The 24,159-nt window shown below is 42.9% G+C and overlaps 1 protein-coding gene across 2 annotated transcripts; it reads left to right on the forward strand.

Annotated features, from left to right (window-relative positions):
- Positions 1-1,173: 1,173 nt before the first annotated feature.
- Positions 1,174-18,667, forward strand: LOC147621591 (basic leucine zipper 34-like). Of its 2 annotated transcripts, none has more exons than XM_086824380.1 (5): positions 1,174-1,896; positions 2,070-2,832; positions 2,908-2,998; positions 3,145-3,271; positions 18,020-18,667. In XM_086824380.1, the coding sequence occupies exons 2-5, from the start codon at positions 2,090-2,092 to the stop codon at positions 18,385-18,387; spliced, it is 1,329 nt and encodes a 442-aa protein (XP_086680506.1). In that variant the 5' UTR covers positions 1,174-1,896; positions 2,070-2,089; the 3' UTR covers positions 18,388-18,667. The 2 variants fall into 2 exon arrangements, with proteins under 2 accessions (XP_086680506.1, XP_086680507.1); XM_086824381.1 differs by having other exon boundaries at positions 1,197-1,896; positions 2,076-2,832.
- The last annotated feature ends 5,492 nt before the right edge of the window (positions 18,668-24,159 follow it).

The following is a 24,159-nucleotide window of genomic DNA, read 5'->3' on the forward strand; positions in this document are numbered from 1 at the left end:
GTTGGATGACATCATGGAAGTGGGTGGTGGGCTAAGGGTCTTTATCCACTTGGCTTTGGTTCTTGTGAGGGAGAGAGTTTAGACAAAGCCATTGGACCACATATGATTTACTGAAAGTTGTTGAGCGAGAAGAAAAGAAAAGAAAAACATGAGATTCCTTCATGGGAGTTCATGGTAAACCCTCTTTGTTGAGCGCTTTGCCAAGCCTTTATCTTCATTTCAAGGGAGAGGGAGAAAGATGCTTAATCCCCTATCTTGGGCATGTTCCTTGCACATCTTGTGTGAACATTGGGGCAATACACCCACAAAAATGCTACTTGGTTCCAACTACCAACTCCACTTAAGCCTTAGGCCCGGTACACACTAGAGGGGCACCCGAGTTGAGTGCCTAAAGCAACAAGGATAGGCACCCATCACACTCATAGCGTTGTTTCACAAAAAAATAAAAAATTGAAAAGGTGAAAATTTGATTGGTTGGGGTGCCCATCTTTGGGTAGCCTCAAGTGGCTGCCCACGATTTTGAAAAAGTTGGGCAATAGGTGGCAGCTGACTCGAGTATTCAACTTGGCAGTGTGTAAGGGGGGGAGTGCTCGTCGCGCCAAGCCTGTTTTTTCAAACCTTATTGGGCTACAAAAAAAATTTCTTGGCGGGCACCCTCGAGTGTGTATCCAGCCTTAGACATGGATGCCCGGGCTACAAATCAGTTAATGCCGTTTTTTAGATATTGATGGAAAGGATGTTGTGGGGCTTTGGGGGTAATTGAAATTTTTATTTTCAAGGAACAAAAATTATAAAATTTAGTTAGTTTTGCTAATTCTACTACTAATATGGTCACAGAGTTCGTGGCGAGGATCATCATCAACAACTGCACTGTGTGGGGCCGGTACGTCCTGACAGCTACACAAACACCCTTATGTATTAAAAAAAAAACTGGGACAAAATAATCAACAGCTTTGGTGGATTCCAGCTGGCGTGGTCACGGGGCCTTCCCAGAGATGGTGACGTTTATTATCGCCGGGCTAATTACGGCGGAGGAGGGTTAGCAGCCGACGTGGCGGCGGTAATGCCAACGACAGCTGGAAACAACACTGCCACGTTGGAGAAAGACCAACACGTGGCGTCGCTGTGTCGAAATGATGCGTTTCTCAAGGTTATGGCGGAGGCCGGCTTGTGACACGGGCCCCAGGGGCCATCGCTGTTTTTTTTTTTTTTGAGAGGCTCGACGGAAAGAAGACAGAAAACAAAAGAAATTGGGCTGCTGGGCGATTGGGATTTGCGCCTGCAGCTCCTGCTGTGGGCACCCCAGAAGCTTCAGAGGAAACGAGCATAGCTGGAGAGCTTAGCAGAGACAGAAAGCTGCCATGGCTCGGAGCTTTGCACTAGCTATGTTGCTTGCGTTTCTCCATTACCTGGATCGCACACGGAGCTGACTCTGATTTTCAGTTACAACTAACTCCTCAGACACTGCTGACAAACGAGAGAGAGACAGAGAGAGAGAGAGAGAGAGGAAGGAGAGTGCCCTCTTATCCCATTCGATCTGGTTGAAGGTTGTTGCGCCATAGCCCAATATATATCAATTGAAGCCCTTCGCCCATAATACATAGCCTCAATTTTTGCGCTAGTAAAATCCATATTTCCACTGTAGCTCTCCATGGATTTTGGGTCCTCAAAATTCAAGCTTTACGGCCATTAAATCCTCATCCTCACCTTACTTTACGACCTCATGTGTGCCCAAGTGAATTCTGTGGTTGTGCCCTCCCCTTGAACTCCCAGCTTTTCCTAACACACTATAGTCTCCCGTACTATACACTCGAGCAGTGCAGGGGCTGCACTCTACCAGAAAAATCCAAGCTTAGACCAGTCTCCATCAACAAAGGAACCGGCCAACGTTGTAAGGTAAACTCTTCAAATTGCCATCTGGGAAAATGATTCTTTGTATCTATTGCACTTCCATGATGCCACCCCTCATGTGCATATAATGACAAAATCGCCAAAAGATCTTGACAATTGTGTCTAAAGGTTTATATCTGTAGGGCCTAACCTCTCTTGATTGCTTGCAATGGTGAAAGGAGCAGCACTGGGTCGATCCATGGCAAATGAGAGGGGCGGCATGGATGGTACTTCCATAGACTGGTCGTTTGCCACATCACAGGCATACCTCCCCCCAAGAAGCCCTTTTTTTGAAGGTGGGGGCTCAGGCATTCCTGATAACAACGGCAGCTTCTTCTCCAATTGGCCAAAGCTTCCGCATCCAGGTGGGGGCGGGAACCGCAGGCATCACCAACGCACGCCCTCTACAAGCTTTCTTCCACAGACACCAGCATGGGTTGATGATCTCTTGAATGACACCCCAGATGTGCCACCTATGAAGAATCTCCACCACAGGCGATCTTCAAGTGATTCAATGGCTTTTCTTGAGGCCCCATCGCAGCACGTCCGTATCACCAATATCGCTGAAGAAGAAGAGTTAGACTCTGGGAGCATGTTGCCTAGGCTTTCAAGAGGATCTAGAGACGTTTATAAACTTGATGAAGAGTGGCCGATGTCAAAGTTTGCAGGCAGTGGATCATCCCAGAAGCATCATGCTGCCCATTCAAATGCTAATCTTCATGCATCACCATCCGAGAGGAGAGTGCCATTGGAGACATCGTCTGCTCCCTCTGATCATGATAGTGCGAATGCCAGTTCATTGGATGACAAGAGAGCCAGAGGGGTTGGGCAGTCAAAAAATGATACCGAGGTGCAAAGTGCTCTGAAAGCTGAGCTCACAACATTAAACGGAGAGACTTTGTCAGCAAATGATGCAAGTCTTGACCCTAAGCGAGCTAAACGGTGAACCTGTTTTTCCTTGTATCTTGCTCGATTGGATTTGTTTGGTGTTGTTGACGTTGATGTCTCTACTGACAGGATTCTGGCCAACCGGCAGTCTGCCCAACGGTCACGGGTGAGAAAGCTGCAATACATCTCTGAGCTTGAAAGGACTGTCAATGTACTGCAGGTGAGCAGAGGAGAGTTGAAAAGTTCCTGCCAATGCATGAGGATTAAAAAAAAAATGCTTTTGCTTATAATTTCAAGGATTGCTTGATTAGTAGATTAATGAAAGGTGTTGGTTGTTGTTTTCGTGAACCTTGCATGCTGTTCCAGGAGGAGGTTTCCGCACTGTCACCTCAAGTTACCTACCTCGATCGTCATAGGATCATTCTCAATGTTGATAACAGTGCTATGAAGCAAAGAATTGCTGCTCTGGCACAAGAAAAGCTTTTCAAGGATGGTAAGTCCAACCAATCCTCAAGTGGGAAATCATTAATAGTTTGATTTTGTACTTTGTACTAAGTTGTGTAGCCAGGCAAAACAATTTGATGGCACATCAGGTGCTGCGGTCACTTCTAGAAGAATCATAGATCACAATGCTGTCTTAGCATGAATGTCAATGAGGGCAACTCATGCTGAGATGACAGGAAATGGATGCTAGATGGCATGCTGGGCGAGGCTTTGAATGGAGGACTATGGTAGCTATGGATGGCTTGCCGCCTTACAAATGGTCAGGCGGCACCCTTGGGACTGCTCATGGCAGCTGGATGTGCAGACAGCAAGGCATGGACAAGCAATGTTCGTCCTCCCAAGCTCACTTCTCATGTGCAGCTAGCAAGCTCTATGTGAATCTTCGTTCCTCTTCTGGAGCTTGCTATTCTGTAGTGGCTTGCTTGGTCAAGCAGCTCTTTTGTTACATGCATCGGGCCTTAGATGGGTGTCATGACTATTGAGGCAAGAGACAGTGTCATTTAGTGAAGGTTTTTAAGGGTTTGCACAGGGTAGACGAGGTGCATGAGTCCTACGAGAATGAGCCGATTGGAATCCAAGAGCAAAATATGGAATGCTTGGGTTAGGGCAAAATCAGTAAGAAATCACCATGGAGCTGTAGTGCACGGTTTGGGACACAGCCTAAGTATATACATACCAGCATGGCCAAGGGGACTAGCATCGGGCACTTTTTTGGCTACCACCAGCAGACAAGCAGACTCGTCAGCATGCAGAGACCCAAACTTCATCCTTCGGAGAGGGTAAGGGGACAAGGGTGCTCACCATGAGACCATGCTTGAAACATAGATCCTACAACAAGGTGGTGAGGATGGCGGAAATGTCAAAGGTGCTCAATGTTCAATGCCTCCATGCACTTGTCAAAATAGGGGTAGCCTTCCACTGCCATTCTTTCTCCTCTTCCTCTTCTCATACATTTTTGTATCTTTGTTTCAAAGAAGTTTCAAGAATCACGTGTGCCGCACCTGCATAATCCCGTCAGGATTAGTAGAGCGGTTTGTGCCATAATTGGGTGGTGAGGTGCTAGCGTCAGTGTCTGCAGAGCCAACACAAGGATAGGTGCGAGTCTCAGAGAACCAATAGAACCTGAGTTGGTGGCAACACCAATAGCCCAGAGCCATGTGAGCCTAGAATCAAAGTTCATTCCTGAGAGGATGCTCAGAGTTCCAGTTCAGGGTTTTGTACCCTGACCATTGTTCCCAGGGATGTAACATAGTCAGATCCACCAAAGGAAGAAAAGGGAGAAGAAAGCAGAGAAGCTGCCCAGATATTCCAAGGCCACGTGTGTGAAGCCAAGTCAGTTGTGTATTTAGGATTGTGGGCTGAGTGACCAGCAGTCCACCAACCCTGCAGTAGGTTGACCAGTCATTTTTCTCTTTAGGACACACATTGTTTCAATAGAAAGAAGCTCGCAAGGATTAAGATTCAGCCCAGGAATAGCGAGACAAGTTACCTATTCCAAAAGTACATAGGAAAATGTAAATATTCATCTTTTGCAGTGTAGAGTAGATTAGGTCAATCTTGCCTTATCTATGTGAATTTGCAGCATTAAGTGATTGCCTTTAATTAGTGTTAATCAGCTTTAGTTAGCGCATGCTTCCATGCTTCCACATGCATGTTACAATTCCTTAGGTAGTTGTGATACCATAGGTGGACACGTGTCTCCACTAGAGGCAGAAACAATTTTCTTGGAAGCTAATGATCCAATATGGGGAGTTTTTACTTCAGTGTATCACAGAGTTTATTTACTTAAGCATGGTCCTTTGCGGCAGCGCTTGTGAAGAGTGCCGTCTACCCTTTAGCTTCTTTCATCCTCAGGAGTGGTGTCAATTTGGATCCACCTGAACAAATGCACCAGTGGATGGTGATTTTTCATTAACCGTTAGAACGGAAGTCTCATGGGAGGAGGCTTATCAAGGGCAAGTACTCCATCTCGATGTGCTTGATTGGAGGTTTTGTAAGGAGATACGTTTGCGGATTCTTGTGCTGGCAGTACAAGGGCACAATGTTAGCTTCCTGACAAGACGTAGAGTTTCATCAAAGCTCTCAGGACATCCTGTACTTTGGGTCAAAACTGATTCAGGTTTGCCAGCATTTTTGTGCAATACTCTTTCGGAAGCAATACAAACGAGGACAATTGTAGTCTATGGGGGAGAGTGTGACATACCCACATAGAGCTAGGACCAGTTTTGGGGCATTACTGGGTGCTAGAGAAGTGGGACAGGCGGTGGATGGAAAGGTGGCAGACAGGTGTAAGTTTGTCTTTGGATAGGTTGGGTAGCAGGTGGACCAGATAATGGGCAAACTGGAGCAAAATTGCCCTCCCCCTCCCCACTTGGTCATCAATTATATCAGACTCGCTTCTTCAGCAGCCGAGCAGCCTGAGAGCTTATAAGTGTGTGTTTGAAGGCTGGTTGAGAGAGAGAGAGAGAGAGTTCTTTTAACATCTACAAAAGACCAAAGACCAAAAATGTTACAATGTGTCCATGAAGTGACGGGATCATGGAAAAAACATAATAAATTCCCAACTAGAGCTGAAAGAAAAAACAGCCACGTAAGTGCCAGTGGCACAATGATACAATGTGAGGGGATCAAAGTTGGGTCCTCGATAGAGCGTTGGCTGCTAAGGAGATCTTCAGCAGTGCTTGAGCTGTGATTTGACGTCTTCATTTCTCAATCAACTTTTGTACTGAAGATGCAGTTGTAACACTTTCTTCTTGTACATAATACAGATCAATACTCTTGTTTGTGCTGTATGTGTGATTCTGCCGTACTCTTTTCTATCTTTGAAAACCCTAGCACATACGCACGAGTGTTCTACAATTCGTATCAGAGCCTAGTGAACTTGCAAATTGTTTTCTTTCTGGCACCAGTGCACAAAGTTGGGATTGAGAAAAGTCACTATTTGGGTTCTTTGCGGTGTATAGGTGCCCCCCTTATCCCACCCACCCTTCCTTCATGCAAAGGGCTGCAACCCTCGCCATCCTTCTCTTGATCGCTGGTTCTTGCTCTTCATTGTGGATTCAGAGGCATTTATGGAAGTACTTTCCTGTATGGTGGCCACGGGAAACCGTCTCGACAGGGTGATCACGACGTGGGAGAGTTCCAAGTTTGGGACCCAACAAGATTGGAAGTTGAAGAGCAAGGATTGTGCTCACACAGGCCTTGTACAGGTTGCAAAGAGAGCTTAATTCTAGTGGGGAGTGTTGTTCGAGGATTCTTCAGAGTCATTGAGAGAGTTGTCCGAAGAGTCCTCCCTTCCTTTAGCAACAGAGGTGATTTCTGCACAGATGGCACCACACGAGGACATGTATGTGGATGTGTCTTCACCATAGGAGGTCGTGACGGAAGACGAGGTTTCATCGAAGATAGCTTTGGAGGATGGAGTTTTCTTTGGTGTATTGTTGGGTGTATTATCTGGAGTATGCTCCACAAGGATGTGTCCATAGGGAGGACCAAGCATTGGTGCCGAGCAAGCAGGGAAATTACAATGTTGGTCTGAGCATACTAGTGCCCAGAGGTACTGGTGATTACAATGTTGATCCAGCAGTCCCAGGAAGCTGTGGGTTTTCGTTTGTTGGGAGTCACGGATGGTGGTCCATATGCGGCGTTTCATAGATGGCTGAAGTTTAGATTGGGAGTGTCCTCTATAGGAGGTAGTTTTGCTATATCTCAATCAGGAGGATATTCTACAATCGGAGGAGCGGTTCGAGGAGGAGGCTTCTTTAGAACCAGAGGATGAGTGTGAAGGAGATACGTGTGTGCATGTCTCAGATTTTTTTTTCTTGGGTTCAATACACACCCCTGGTACTTCATTGCATCACATCGGTATGATTTGTGAGCGTTTCCAAGGGCCTCTGTTTGGGCATCATCTCAGTGGGGTTCCCTGAGGTGTTTTATACGATTTTGAATTTCTTGTCTTCACCTCTGTCCATACTTGATGTGGAGATAACCACTCATCTCTGAGGTCACTTCTTTGAGAAACAAGCATGTCTCTACAATCATCTTCATCTTTGTAACGTGGGAAGCTCGATGGGTAGAATTGGTAACTTCAATGGACAGAATTCAGAAATCTTTTGTGACGAGGATAACGCACAACATAGAGAGAGATGTGCAGAAAATAGATAGAGAGAGAGAGAGAGAGAGAGAGAGAGAGAGAGAGGGAGTTGAACACAGTATTGGGTCCTGAATACCCTCTCTAGGGCGCCCACCCCAAATGGTGTATTTGCTTTATTAGAATGATGCAAATCTATAAACAAAATCTTTTTTTTTTTTCAACTGGCCTTTGGCCCAAGATCCTCCCATAGTTACCAAATTTCACCGTCCATAGACAGCCGCCCGTAGGCACTTATTTATCCACGTGTAGGCGATGCCGCCGAGGAAGCACCAGGGGGGTTTTGAACCGAGGACCTCTTGGTCCTAGGCAAACACCTTCACCACTTGAGCTATCACCTCATTGGTCCTAGGCAAACACCTTCACCACTTGAGCTATCACCTCATTGGCGTAAACAAAATCTATTTCTTGACCTTTCACCTTCATTTTGGCTGAGAGCTCCCCTTGGCTGTCCTGGCCCTTGGAATTCAGCAACCCTTTGTGAATGTTCAAATGAAATGACGGAAATCTTGCCCAAGCTATTTATAGGCCCTCTACTATGCTTGTCGGCTGGTATAACAGGGGTCAGCCTGCTGATAAATACACCACGACCTGTTTCTAAGGCTTTTAATCATGCGCTTTCACACAATTCTGCTGGCCACAATCTGGCCGCCCTGTGCAAGCTGTCCAGACTGCTGCCTAGACCATGCGATGGCCTGCCGAGGCTGTCCAGCCTTCTTGGCTGCTGACCGACAGGCTGGCCAAGGCCTGTGGGGGGCTGGCTGACCTGGCCTATAGCCCCTCTAGGCCTGGCCGCCTTGCTCTGCCCAGGCCTTCCAGGCGTGGCTGACAGCATGCCCTGGCTAGTGGGCAAAGGCCATGGGCCTCAATGGTCCCTCGGTTGGCCTGCAAGGGGTATCCCCTTGACAAGCAAGAACTACTAGCCCTTTTTTGGGATAGCCTAAAGGGCTGCCCATTCTTCTACTTGCATCTACATGCTTCCTACAGATGTCTGGTATCTAGTTGCAAACCAAACACTCAGAACACCTGACATCATTCTAGAGGGAGACTCACAATACAGACTTGCACTGCTTCATGTGCAAGACAATGCACACCTGTAATGTACAGCTGACCTTGGACGTAGAGAGTGGAACCCTGGCTAACTCGTCCCGGACTGCGGCTCACATGGGCCAGTTTCCACTCTAGGTCCTGCACATGACAATCTTATCCTTGCTTCCTCCTGTCATAAACATCCCCATGCCTCCTTGCACACATTGAGCTAGATAAAAAACCATCACTCCCTTTCTCACTTCCACGAAACTCAATGATGTGCGGCATGTTTGAGCTTTCATGCCACAAGCTGAAAGAGAGGAAGTTTCCAGGGCCAGGTATTTGAGGGAGGGTCTTCATAGTTGCCATCTTCACTAGGTGGAAATCTTTGGCCTCAGTGGCGGTTGCATCAATTTTGAGGCTTGTACAGTAGACTCTTCTCACCTGCTATTTGCATTGGGTGGAGTTTCTTTGGTGTCATGCTGGCACTACAAGAAGACATCAGCATATTTGTCTTCTCCTTGGGAAGATATACCAATGGGGGGGTGTCTTCACAGTACACAAATTGCATAGATTTCTTGGAGACTGTACCAACAACAGATGAAGTTTTTGCTTTGGTGTATTAGCGAAGGTTTTACTTGGAGTATGTTCCATAGGGAGATGGTGGTCTTGCCATTCAAGAGCCAAATAATAGTGGTGGATATAGATTTGGTGCAAGTCTTCTAGGGAGTCTTATTCCCTTAGGGTGCATTAGAGTTGGTTCAAGCAAGTAATGTGATCCGTACGAGTTGATGCATTAGTGGCTAGAGTGTGGATAGGGGAGTTGTGCTAGGCCTTTCTTTGGTGTGTGCTTTCCGTGATCTACCGAAGGATACTCAAGGGCCTCTAGTGTTTCTTAATGAAAACTACCTTGATTGGTCTTTGTAGATGAAGACTTTACTCCAGTATCATCAGCTATGGGGTATTGTTACCGGGGCCGACGGCCAGCCAACTGCAACTTCCTTCGGTTGAGATTGATGCCTGGCTTGATAAGGATGTCTGGGCACATGTGTTCATCATCTTCAACACTAAACCATTTGTTGCTCGGCAATTTCATGACAATCATGATGAGACCATAAAAAAATTATGGGACGCCATTCAAAGGAGGTATCACAGATAGAACCCTACTCCGAAGATTGCCTTGGAGAATCAGCTTGCCAACCTGAAGGTCTCCAATATTGCCAACATCATGGATTTAATCACAGAGTTTGTTACCATTCAGAAGCAGTTGGTGAGCAAGACCCCCCTCAGCTTCTCCATCCCAAGTTTCTTCGCCCTCAGCTTCTCCTACTCCTCCTGCATCTGCATCTGTGCGATGGAGGATTGCCCCTAGACTTCCCCGATAGTTGGAAGCCATTGTTCGTGACTCTTATCTCTTAGATGTTGATCTTCATCAGCTTGTTGACTCCTCAGCAACACCTTTGACACAGGCACAAAGATTACAGTAGCTTCGTCATTCTTGTAACCTCATCTTGATGAGTAAAGTGGTGCAGTCATATGAGCCTACTACAGCTAAAGAGTTGCAGTACTAGAGGCTTGTGGGTTCTCTTATTCACTCGACTTATACCAGGCCCGATATTTCTCATAGTGTTAGTTTTCTTTGTCAGTTCTCTTCCACTCCTTGACATTCTCATTGGCAGGCCGCGCTCAGGGTTCTTTGATACTTGTCTGGTATCTTGGACTATGGTCTCTCTTTCAGAGAAGGCACTGAGCTTGTTGGATACTCTTATGCTGATTGGGTAGGTGATCAGGATACTAGGTTGTCCACTTCTGGTTATTGCTTCACTTTAGGTTCCGGTCTCATTTCTTGGTGATGCAAGACACAAGATACAGTCTCAATTTTTTCTATTGAGCTGAGTATGGGGCCTATTTGGATACTTGCTGTTCTCCAAGCTAAATCTTGATTGGGCAGCAGATAAACAAAGGTTTAGAGCAAACCGGGCCTTGACATGCACCGGAAGGACACAGACCTTGTTGGCCAAGCTTACGAGGAGGTGTCAGCAGCATTTTATAACATTTTATGTATTTATTTGTCCAATGGAATTGGCCGACCAGGAGTCGGCTAGTTGGGAAATGCTTCCGAGTGCCTATCAAAGGCAAGACCAAGATTCATTGTGATTCATCTCTCCCTAAGATGGGGCACGCCCTAGATAGGCTTTATGTTTCCTCTTTTGGAAGGCCAAAGGCCATAGGTTTTGTACTATCTTTTTGTACCATATGAATATTCTGAATTCACAGTCATCTCTCTCTCCTCTCTCTTTCTCTCTCTATTTGCATTTTGCGTCAGGATATTCCTATCTCAGTGTTTAGGGCTGAATGAAGACACAGAGCTTCCATGCATGTCACATGGAGTCATGGCAATGCTGTCGTAAAAAGTCTACATTGACAGTAAAAGAAAGAACATGTATATTGCAAAAGCTACCCGGTCATTGATAAATGAGAAAGGAATACCTCACTATTTTTAGGTTGAAACTACAGTTTACATTATGAATAGAGTCCCCAATGTAGCAATTCATGGCACAACACCTGAACAAAAAAATTATTGATAGAAAACCAGATTTGGCACACTTTAAAGTGTTTGGGTGCATTGCATATGTACATGTACTAGATGAGCTGAGAAGCAAATTGAATTCCAAGGCAAAAACAAAGTATCTTTATTGGATATTCTCTTGAGCAGAAAGGTTATAGATGTTATAACCCTACTACGCGTGAGATGCGAGTAAGTAGTGATGTTGTTTATATAAATTAGTAGGGATGTTGTTTTTCATGAGATGAGTAGCTGGTATACACTAGTGAAGGATTCCATAGAGGTTGATGTAAACAATAATGTGGATGCAATCACATGTGCTTAGTGGACCAAGAGAGTCCTCTATTAGTGAGTCTGTTATTAGGCCTTGGTCAGAAAGAAAGGCTTAGTGAAAATGCCAGGAATTCTAACATGTCATTTGGTGGTAGAACATGTGGTGAAAATTTAGCAAACTCACATGTATCATGTAAGGGAAAAGAGAAGGTGGATCAACCTTTCATAATACCTCATGTTTTAGCAAGTCATTCATTTTTTGATGGGGACAATGGCTTAGAACAGAGCCATGATGAGGAGTTTGGGATCTTGACTATTGTTACACCTAGTGTACAAATGGAAAAAGCAGCGTTGAGAACACCTGGTAGTGATCCAAGTGTACGCATGTCTACGAAGATAGTGATGCAGGTGTATAACATGTCTATGAGAGTAAGATATTCCATTTGTGGACAGGTTGCCATATCATGGGTATACATCCCATTATTATGCTTATACGGTTGAAGAAATACAAGAAATAAAGCCCACGTGTTTTGAGGAGGCACTTGAACATAAGCGTTGGGAAGATGCCATAGACAAAGAGATGGTTGCATTGGATGCAAATGGGATATGGAAGTTGGTGCCTTTGCCCAAGGAGAAGAAGACAATTGGATGCAAGTGGGTTTATAAAGTAAAACAAAATTCATATGAGTCTATGGAGTAGGTACAAGGCAAGATTGGTAGCCAAGGGATATGCATGTCACATGTGAAAGCTCTGGGAGTCTTCTTTCAATCCTAAATATCATCCTGGAACAACTTGATGCAAAATGCAAGCAAGAGAGATGGAGAGAAGAGAGAGAGATAGGTGAGTTTCAGTATATTCTTTAGTACAAAAAGGTGTACAAATCCTAGCTAGCCCATGGTTGCTCCATCAAAAGGTAGAAACACCTAATCTAGTCCTATTCTGTGACCCTACTCCCTAGAGGAGTGAGTACCTCTAACAATGAGCAAGTGTGCCCTTTTATAGGGCTGGAATTCCTTTATGTACTGGCCAACAAAACATCACTTCAGTGTTGCAACTGATAGAGCCATATTCATTTCTTGATCTCGCCGACAGCCTCCTGTCCTCTCCACAAGGTACTCCTTGCGCAAACTTGTAGCATAAGCTCGTGTACTTTTCCAAAACCTTGTCTTTATTCTGTTGCCCTTCCAGGAATAGCCCTGCGATCAGCATGTACATGTACATGCACATGACATCCCCCCCTACTAAACTTGATGACGGGATTGTCATCATCCCATTGTCCATTTTTGGAGTCCCAAACCTATCATCCTTCCTTTCTTGGCAACCTTTTTAGTGAAAACCTTGCCTTGTCTCCAAATTCAACTCCAAATCTGATGAAGATCCATGCATCTGTTCCATCCTGTCCCCTACCCCTTCATGCCCTATTTTTGAACACTTTCTGTGGTCTTCTTTTCCTGAGTATTGAGTCTGGCACTCTCACTCGACCCCTTGGAGGATTATCCTCCCTTGGAACCATTGCCTAAAAGCCTTTCCTGGTGTGCCCCAAGTGGCACCTGACTCATAGGATTGCCATTCCCCTTGGGCCTTGTGGAACACCACCAACCAACCTCCTGGGAACTTCTTCCATGTCTTGTGTTCCTTTCCTTGGACTATGGACCTTCATCTGGGACCATCTGATACCAATGTCACATGTGGAAGCTTTGGGAGTCTTCTTTCAGCCGTCCTGGAACAACCTAATGCAAAATGCAAGCAAGAGATATGGAGGGAAAAGAGAGAGAGAGAGAGAGAGAGAGAGTTGAGCTTAAGTATATTCTATAGTACAAAAAGGTGTAAAATCCTAGCTAGCCCCTGGCTGCCCCATCAAAAGGTAGAAATACCTAATCTAGTCCTATTCTGTGACCCTATTCCCTCGAGGAGTGAGTACCTCTAACAATGAGCAAGCGTGCCCTTTTATAGGGCTGGAATCCCTTTATGGATTGGCCGACCTGTTTGCCGGCCAGGTCTTATACAAAATATCACTTCAGTGCTGCAGCCGATAGAGTAATATTCATTTCTTGATCTGGCCGACCACCTCCTGTCCTCTCCACAAGGTACTCCTTGCCCAAAGTTCCAAACTAGCAGCACAAGCTTGTGTATTGGTCCAAAACCTTGTCGTTATTCTACTGCCCTTCCAGGAATAGCCCTAGGATTAGCATGTACATGTGCATGCACATACCTATGGGTGTAACATGCGGAAGCTTCGGGGGAGATCGGTAACTTCAATGCTCAGAAATCAACACACGTCTCACGACGAATAACGCACAAAACTGAAAATAGATGTGCAGAAAATATAGAGAGAGAGAGGGAGAAGAGGTAGGGCCCCCACCATGAATGGTGTATTTGCTTTTATTAGAATGATGCAAAATCTGAAATAAAAGACTAAACCTGAACCTTCTTGGCTGAGATGGATCTCTGCCCTTGACCTTCAATCCTTCACCCTTGCGTTAGCTGCTCCCTTGGCTGTTGTGGCCCTTGAGTAGCTTCAGCACCTTGTGAATTATGAGATAAATTGGACCGAATGATGCCTTGGGTATTTATACCCTTTCATGATGCTGGTCGGCTGTTTTATCAGGGGTCGGTTTGCTGAAGAGAGACCCACGACCTGTTTTAATAAGCATAAAATGCTTATTTTGCCAATCGTGTTCACACCTACAATGCTGTACTGGCCTGGCCGCCTTGTGGGCTGCTGTCCAGGACTGCGCAGGCTGCTGGGCAGCCCCTGGGCACTGGCCGACTGGCTGCTGGGCAGCCCCTTGGCCTGGCCACTTGGCTGGGCTGGCCCAAAGGCCTTGTCGGCTGCCTGGTCAGGCCCCTTAGGCTGGCCGACAGCCTGCCCAGCCCACACTAGGGCTGGTGCGCAAGGCCTGGGGCCTTCCTGGCCCCCTTGGGGTAGCCCAATGCCTTCCCCGTGCCCATACCTTATGCATACCTACGTCTACATAGTTGTCTGACATTTGGTCGTCGCAGACCAAACATACAGAGCAACTGACTTCATTCCAAAGGGAGACTCACAGCACGGACTGGCACTGCTTCATGTGCAGGACAATGCACACCTGACCTCGGATGCATGGAGTGGAACCCTAGCTGACTCGTCTCGGACTGGGCTCACATGGGACTGGTTTTCCACCCCAGGTCCTGCACCTTCTTGTTCAGATATGTCTATGTGGCATCCAAGTGTGGGATGCACGTGACATCCCCTTCTGCTTAACTTGACGGAAGCTGCATAGCCTCCAAATAGTCCTTCAATAAAGCCGGATAGTCGTCGAAGAACTCTTTGTCAAGCCATACCGCTTCATGGGTCCCTCGGTCCTGAAACTTTGTGATGAACTATCCTTGTCTTCGGCTTGAGGCATGCGTGAAGCGGTGCAAAAAGATATGTTCTGGAACCATCACTTCAGCTTCATCAATGATATTTGGTTCCACTTCGTCTTTCACTTCTGAAGGGATTAGAACTACATATGGTTTTAACCAATTGACATGGAATACATCGTGCATAGTCCAACTCGGAGGTAGCTTCAACTTCATTGAAACCTCGTTAATCTTTCTCTGGATGGGAAAAGGTCCGAAGCTCTTGAATGACAACTTTGGGCATCGCTTGCCCACCTGTTTTAACCTTTGCTTCATAATCTGAAGATAAACCCAATCACCTTCCGAAAACTTCATATCCCTTCGGTCTTTGTTGGTGTGTCGAGTGTAGGCTTCCTGCGCTTTAGCCAACCTGTCTTTTATTGACTCCAAAATCTCCTAGTAAGACTTCGTCAATCTGTTTTCTTCAGATACTAAAGACGAGGTTCTGGTCAATAGCGACTGGAATGGTCTTCTAAACGTTGCTTCATATGGAGTCCTGCCAATAGCTGAAGAAAAAGAATCATTCAAAACAGCTTGAACTAAACAGCTTGAACTAAAGAACCACCAGTAATGGCGTCATGGGCGTCATGGAGAAGAGCTGCCCTGAACGACTTCATGACACACAGTCGGCCTTTGTAGAAAAGCCAACCATCGCGTATCAAAAAGTGGCATCGTCCTGTGGCATCCAATGCTTGTTTCCTCTGTGTACCGAATTCCTCGGAATTCGCGTACGTGTGCTTCATGTCGTCTAGTCTTGTACCAACCAGGTTGAGTCTAGTGGTCTAAATCAAAGTCACTTGTCCCTTCCGGTTGCTTGAAACATGCACCTAGAGCATGGTCAGAGAATATCTTGTCACTAATGGATTTCATATATATACAAAGTTTTTTCACTATATGTGAAAAAGACTAACAGGGGCACTATTCTAGTAGTCATCTATGTTGATGACTTAATTTTCATAGGCGACAATGATGTTGATATTCTTGAGATGAGGATGCTCCTTAAGAGGAAGTTTGAAATGAAGTAGTTGGGTGAGTAGCACTACTTCCTAGGTATAGAGGTGATTAGATCGTATGATGGGTTTTGGCTTTTACAAAGGTGGTATGATTTGGATATACTATATCCAAGTATGGGATGACAAGTTGTAAGCCACTCTTCGTATGATTGGAGTAGAACACAAAATTGGCAGTAGATACAGGTGATCTTTTAGAGGATCCTACTATGTATAGGTGCATTGCAAGGAGTTTGATCTACATGATTATCACCATGCCAAATTCGTTGTTGGATTGGTGAGTCAGTTTATGAAGGCCCTGAGAAAGCCACAATTGGATACAGCTAAGAGGATACTCATGTACATAAAGTCCACAGTAGACTATCGACTTTTCTATGAGGCTGGAGTATATCTACATGGATATACATATGCAGATTGGGCTGTTAGTGTCTTTGATAGGAGATCTACAAGTGCTTTATGTTTTCTTTTGGGAGTGTTGTTAGCTAGAGCAGCAAGAAGCAACCAACGGTTGCATTGTTGAGTACAGAGGTTGAATACATGCTGTTGTGATACCATGTGAGGTAGCTTGGTTGCAAAAGCTATCGGAAGATATGGGTAAGCTCATGAATAGGCCTGTTGGTCATTTATTTGTGACAACATGAGCAACATATAGTTGGCTAGTAATTTAGTGTATCATGCTAGGGAAAAGCACATTGAGGTGCATTATCACTTTGTGAGGGAGAAGGTTCTAGGTGATGTGGATTTGGTATATGTTAGAACAAAGGATCGGGTAGAGCCGACATCTTCACAAAGGGATTGGGAATAGAGAAAAGCTTTGCAGGTTCAAGAGCTTACTTGGAGTGCAGGGTATGGAGTTGAGCTTGAGGGGGTGTTGAGATATCGAGCTCATCTTTGAATATGGGTGACATGCCAAGGTGATAGCATTGCACTTATGCCATTGGCATGGTTGGTGAGATTGTAGGTGATCATGCGGTCAGATTCACACTATGGACCAACCTTTATATATTATAGTAGGAACCACAGCCGTGTTCAGTTCCAACAATAGTTGAAGAAGTTGAAGTCATAAAGAGTAGTGGATTCAACCCACACTTCATCTAAGGTAGCATGTTAAAAACCATTCACATATCATCTGATTTTTGGTATCAAATTGAAAGTAAGGCCTGCTGCTGATTGGTTCCCCTTTTGATGCTGGACTGCAAGCTTTTGTGCCCTCTAGCTGCTCTATCTTCCAGCTGGACTGCAAGCTTTTGTGCCCTCTAGCTGCTCTATCTTCCAGTGTTCATTCTTCAGCTTTTGGATGTAGAGTGGTGGGAGGTAAGGTTGCTTCACCCTGTGTAACTGTGGTATGCTCTGCTTTGACCAATTGATTGCATCATCTGTCATGTACACAGGTGGAGTGCCTTCATGCTCCTTTCATCGTCTTCACCACTTTGTAGAGTTACTCAAATGGACTGATGCAAGAAAGCGATCACCTCCATTGGTGAAGCTATTGTCAGAGAATTTGGCAGATGTGATTTAATTACAGTCAGTTAAAACTTAAATTAGTGAATCACATGGACAACGGGATTGAAAAACACATACACAAGACAGCCAGCACTTCACAACAGTGGGTCCCAACTTTCGGAATACCTCGAATAGACCGCATGCAAACTGAACATACACCATGCTTTGACACGGACATGGGGACCCAGGGGCCACAGACCCCAACACACCTCCCCCCCCCGTCCCCCCCCCCCCTCCCCGCTTTTACCCTTCCTGCATCCCCTGGGCTGGCTTCCTCTTCCTCTCTTCTTGTTGAGTATTTGCTTTACAGATGAGGATGAAGAGGCCCTGTAATTTTGAGAAGTATCCCCCCTTTTTAACTCCTAAGGGTGGTTTCAAATGCCCAGCAGCTGGCAGGCCCCTGGGCGCCTGTCTGGAGCTTCCTTTGACTGGTCAAGGGCTGCTCAATGCTCCTCCAAAGATGTCCAAACTGGCTTCATGCTGATTTTATCCTAATGCAAGTGTCAACTGTGTCTTGCATTTCCAACAGTGTTCAATGCCAGTACTCCTTTGCTTTTTGGTTCCCAATGTGCCCATTCTCACTGGCCTTTTGTCTCTGGGCACAAATTAAGCCTTCACAAGCATGCACCTACACTATTTGTGTGCAAATCCTAATCCTCTAGGCCTGATGCATGTGACAATAGCTGTGCAAAGGCCAGTAAAATTTGATTAGCCTTTATTAGAAAATATTGAGTTGCTCTTTTCAAGTGTTAGTTGAAGTGAATGGACAAAAGTTTTTGGTATACAATGCAACTGAGCAAATCTTTTGTGTGAATTTCCAGCCCATAATGAAGCACTGAAGAGTGAACTGCATAGATTGAGACAACTCTATCAACAGCAGCAGCAAAAGCATGTGCAGCAGAATCTGTCCCATGAAATCAGCCGACAACAATTTAATCTTCCATTGTCTCCACAACTTGATTCAAAAGAACCTGATGTTGGGTTGGACGTCACCAAGTGTGTGGAGTACATATTCAAGGAGACTGAATCCGATTTGCTTGAAGTGCATGCACCTCCAAGGTCTCCCTTGACGAAACCCACCATCGGACCCTCTAGCTGTTCAACTGGTGAAAAGAGCAAAGGTATGCACAGTCAAGTCATGCCAGGGATAGCACAACTTCATTCAGATTTCAGAGTTCAAAACCCATGAATTCCAGGTCAGATTGAAATTTCAGGACGGTTAGGTTGTGTTTTCCAAATTCAGTCATCATCATTTTTGGTGTTTTTTCGATAAATCCAGGATTCTTTGTAGTGCTTTTTGTTGCAAAATTCTTTCAAATAAATTTGACACCAAGCAGCTTCCGACATTAGCATGCCTGATGGGATCCAAAACTTAGGATTGTTTTATTATTGTTATTTGTATCTAGAAAAAAAGCAGATTTGGTGCAATGTACACAACTGCAGCATTTGTCCAGAATTTGAGTCTTTGAGTCTGTGTGTTGGTATCTTAGTTTGTGCTTTGTGATGAATAACATTAATTTGCAGCATTAATAGCAGTAAGGTTATGAAGATGTGTAATGGTAGGACAGGCAAGGTTGAAATCCTCCTATGGTTTTTTAACATGGAAAATGTTAGATGGTGACGAAGAGGAGTTGACCGCTACCCGCGAGTAGCATGCTTTCCTATGCACCCACTGTTCATGCAAGAAAAGCATAGGTAAGTGCAGAACTTACACCAGCTTTGAGTTGCCTTTGCCTCCTGTGTGTTGCCTTTCCAACCTTCACCACAAGCTTTCACCATGTGGTTACAAGAAACTCTCCATGCAAATCCTCCAATGTACACAACTGTTTAGCAAATGTAAGGATGATAATTCTCTTGAACAAATATGGACAACAAATGCATCGATTTTCAGAAAGGGTGCAATAGCATCCACCATCAACTGTCACCTCAACATGACTACTTGCCTCTTCTTCAATGTTCGATTGATATAAATACTTTTGGTGGATAAAGTGGTGGAGCTCTTTCAACTAACGTTTGCTTTCTGTGCTATAGCCCAGCAGTAGCATACCCTGGTCCATTGAAGAGGTTGTGGGTTGGAAATCTACCTAAATGGCAGGTAATTTACCACAAAAAAAAGACAAAACAACATGCACTTGCTTTACTACCCAAAGTTGAAAATATCCTTGTTTTACATCACCTACTCCTTGCTGAATTGACATAGCACAGTTTTCAACACCGACTTATAAGCAAAAAAAGCATGCTAATCTATGGAAATGGTAATTGAAGAGCTCTTAAGTGCTTGAGTAATTGCTATACATTACTTTGTTTTGAATGGATTGGTCTCCATAAAGAGGATGCAAGTAAGTACCAAGTGCGTGGCCTTTCAATCCCAAGTTTAAAAATTGAAGGAAGTGGGCTATAGGGAGAAGAGAGAGAAATGGAAGACTAGGAGCCACAGCAAAGCAAAGGATACAGTGTTCCCTCTCTCTCTCTCTCTCTCTCTCTCTCTCTCTCTCTCGTACTTTTTGGGCCTTTTTCAATCACAAAGGTGTTGATATCAATAACTTGCACCTGATAATATGGAAAGTAGTTTTTTAAAAGAAAAAGCACCCATTTATGCAACAATGGCAACTTCCATCTTTGTTTTTATTAAACAAATAGAGCAATTGGGTGAGTTGGCCCTTGATATAGATGCAAGCAAAAGCCATGCTAACAAAAGAGTTGCTTGCTAATAAAGATGTAGGCAAGACAATCAGGAGGTGAAAACACCAAAGTTGTGTAGCTCTAATGTTAGAGCTCGTGACCTTTTGGCAAGGATTCAAATACTACTAATGCCAAACTTACTGAATGAAGAATATACATCTCGTTTGGATGAACAATTTGCTTTGAGGATCCTAAATGCATTAAAGATGCGATGACTTTGTTTTGAAATCAATGCAATGCAATGTTGTAGATGTAGATTCACTCACTCCCATCTCTCCACACATGCAAGAAGAGGAAAAACACTTGCCCTACTCTCTCTCTCTCTTGTACTCATTGAGAAGTTTTAGGTCACATGTTGTATGCTCATCACATGGGGTTATGCCATGCTTGGTAAAACATGTGTGCATTGAATGCATTTAACTTGGGGCTACCATTTTAGAAAATATTTTGTACACAAATTGATTTTTATTCATGTTGGTTTCATTTGTGTTAAAAGACATGGTGTGAGCTTAAGTTTGGCAATGATTAAGTGAATCACACAATGAAGATGATTACCACATAAGCTAACTCACACCAATGAAGCAACATATGCAATCACTTTGATTCCCACATCCAATCTGTGGCTCCAAATAAGAAGACACAACAACTTGTACAAACAAGAGTAGCCATAGCATTAGTTGAGAAGTAATGTGACCCCATCCCATGACAATGCGGATCTATCAATGAATATTAAGATGCAATATTGAACTTAAACCACCATGATCCCAACATTCTAACTCTGGAAATTAGAGTAACCAATCTATATGCACAAAACTGGGAAAAAAATCAAATAAGAGAGTAAAATGTTAAGAGGGTTATAGCTTGCCTATTAATGCATCATAACTGGAGTTATTTAACTTATTTGTTTATATAAAAAAATAAGTTATTTAATCCACTTGTTTATATTAACAGTGCACAATTTTCTTTGCATTTGGCCTTAATTTGAACTATATCTGACATGGTAGAGGGGGTGTTGGAGAAAACTTACTTTGAGGGGAAGATAGTCAAAATGCGGGCTCAACAACACTTCCTAAGACGATCTCATCTAGCTATATGCACTATGTTGGCATAGTGGAAACTCTAGCAACTACACGAGTCTACAAATTTTAGACCCCCAAGAAATTCATAGAATAAACCTTTGCATTTCCCATGACAGAGCACAGAGAGGAGTTGAGATACCACTTCTTTGACCATACATGCCCAGATCTCATCTTGTTGTTGTATGCACTTTGTTGGGATGGTAAAAGCTCTAGCAACTACATGACTCTGCAAATGTTTTAACACCTAGACCCCAAAGACCCTTAGGCGTGCACACTTTATCCCCATGCTAGCCAATGACATGACTTATGCTTTTGTTCTAGTTGAAGCCAATGCATTTTTTTTGAAATTTAGAAAGGGGAAAAGAATCGAGTTCGTGATAAACTAGCAATATTCTTTCTTTTTGGGTGTATGGTTTGTGTAGTAGCACAAGCTTTAAGTGCAAGTATATCTCATTATGTGCTATATAGCATAGTTTTTATGCTATTATGTAGTTCTTTAGTGTAAGTTTAACCTAGTTTATGCTATATCCGTATGGTCAGTACCCTCTAGGCTCCTTCTTCGCAGGTCGCCTAGCGCTTCACTCATAGGCCGCTTCCTTGGTCTCTCATCCATCATACCGGAATTTCACCATTTAAACCAAACGGAGGCTGGTCAAGACCTCGACCGACCTTGCTACGCGAGACATTCTCCATTGACTCTCCGTCAGCTGTTTTGTAACTTTATCACTTAGGTCTCCACGACCTCATTCACAAGATGGTCAAAATTGTCCCCAGCATTCTTGACATAAAAGAGTCATTTAAAAACAGGTCATAAATACAATTTCTAAACAAACTCTCATCTTTCCACATTGTTCCACATCATTTCTCGTTATTCCACATTCTTCTACATCAATTCACATTGCTTATTCCACATCCAGTCATATGTATTCCCTCCATCCATTCTCATCCAATCACATCATATTACATCTCATCACATCTATCCTCATCACATCACGTCACAACATATCCACATCACATCTCATCCATTCATATCACATCACATCACGTTCACATCTATTTATATCACTTCACATCCATTCACATCTACCCAAGTCCACATCACATCACATCTCATCTATCCACATCATATCTCATCCATTCATATCTAACCGGATACACCACATCACATCCATTCACATCTCATTACATCACATTCACATCTCACCACATCCACTCACATCCATTCACATCTCATTACATCACATTCACATCTCACCACATCCACTAACATCTCATCACATCCATTCACAACCATTCACATCCCACATTCATTCACATCTCGTCACATCCATCCTCATCTTATCACATCTCGTTCACATCCATCCATATCACATCACATTCATTCCATCCACATCTATCCATATCACATCTCATTCATTCCATCCACATCTATCCATATCACACCACATCCATTCACAGCTCATTACATTCATCCACATCCATTCATTCATTCACATTCACATCTATCGACATCCATCTCATTCACATCCACATCTATTTACATTCACATCCATATCCATTTACATCACATCACATCTCATCACATCCACTCACATCTCATCACATCATATTCACATCTTATCACATCACATTTACATCTTCTCTTATCACATTCACATCTTATCATTCATTCAGATCCACATCACATCTTATCACATCCACTTTAGTACCGTTTTCTACTTTCGATATTGATAGGACTTTTCTAAGTTTCTGCCAATTGCTTGGCCTAGTTAAAGGTACTTTTTCTCGATTCCATTGAATCTACGTATCAGAGTGTTGTTGAAGGTCTAAAAAAGGAAAACAAACCTTATCATAATTGAATAGTAAAAATTCTGAAAGAGCATTTAAGTATTGTATTTTCATTCCTTAAGCTTCATTAATGAGAATTAATTCTAAACTTCCGTTTTTATTGATTGGATCCTCGATCCTCCCAAGGATTCCAGATTCTCTTTTTTGAATAAGAATTATCCAAGTTTTCTCGATGGATATTTTCATATTCTTTCTCAAATTTCTCAAGTAAAATATATTCAATATTCTTCTTTTCGAGTAAAAGATTCATGGGATATACAAAAATCAATTCTACCCATATTTTTCAATAAAATTAATAATGCTCAAAATTTCTTTTTTGATAAATACTCATAATTTGAATTATGCCAAAAATTTCTCTTTTACCATTTAATTACTTGGATCTCAAATATCATGAAAATTCCTCTTTTTGCATAAAAATAAATTTATAAAAAATTCCTCTTTTACCATTTAATTACTTGGATCTCAAATATCATGGGAATTCCTCTTTTTGTATAAAAATAAATTTACTAGAAATTACACTTTTCTCATAGTCAATTAATTATGCATAATTACAAAAAAAATATTTCTCATGAATATGATGAAAATCATTCTTTTTGCATAGGATGGCCAATCCTAGAATATGGTAGAAAGTCCTCAATTAGCATTATGTATAAAAATAAGATATGTATTATTTTTTAAAAATTTTACCATAACTTTGCTGCTATTATTGATAATTCTCAATTTTTTTCTAAAGAATAAAAGCTTGTAATGAAAATATGATAGTAGTTCTTCTTTTATGCTTAAAATCAAACTATGAATTTAAATCATAATTTTAATCATAAAATTAAACATAACTAAGATTATTCCACTAGATTAAGCTAATTTCAATATTCCTCTTTTTCCAAATTGTTAGGATAATCCATTTCTCATTTAGAATGAATTAGAGTAGCTTTTAACTACTCATAAAAAATCTAAAAGAATTTACCATTATTTTAATAGCACAAAATCATGAAAATATCATTTTCTTAATCTCAATAATAGCAGCAAAGCTATGGTAAAATTTTCAAAAAATAATACATATCTTATTTTTATGCATAATGCTAAAAGAGGACTTCCTACCATATTCTAGGATTGGACATCCTATGCAAAAAGAATGATTTTCATCATATTCATGAGAAATTTTTTTTTCTAATTATGCATAATTAATTGATTATGAGAAAAGAGTAATTTTTTATAAATTTATTTTATGCAAAAAGAGGAATTCCCATGATATTTGAGGTCCAAGTAATTAAATGGTAAAAGAGAAATTTTTGGCATAATTCAAATTATGAGTATTTATCAAAAGTGAAGTTTTGAGTATTATTATTTTTATT

Source organism: Cibotium barometz, chromosome 30 (assembly GCF_041138505.1).
Source record: "Cibotium barometz isolate CiBa-2024 chromosome 30, ASM4113850v1, whole genome shotgun sequence".
In the NCBI taxonomy this organism is placed as follows: Eukaryota; Viridiplantae; Streptophyta; class Polypodiopsida; order Cyatheales; family Cibotiaceae; genus Cibotium; species Cibotium barometz.

Excerpts from the sequence above, each read along its gene's own strand:
- LOC147621591 (XM_086824380.1), top strand. The coding sequence starts at position 2,090 with ATGGCAAATGAGAGGGGCGGCATGGATGGTACTTCCATAGACTGGTCG. Across the intron at positions 2,999-3,144 it reads GGACTGTCAATGTACTGCAG|GAGGAGGTTTCCGCACTGTC; the intron begins GTGAGCAGAGGA and ends ATGCTGTTCCAG. Across the intron at positions 3,272-18,019 it reads AGAAAAGCTTTTCAAGGATG|CCCATAATGAAGCACTGAAG; the intron begins GTAAGTCCAACC and ends GTGAATTTCCAG.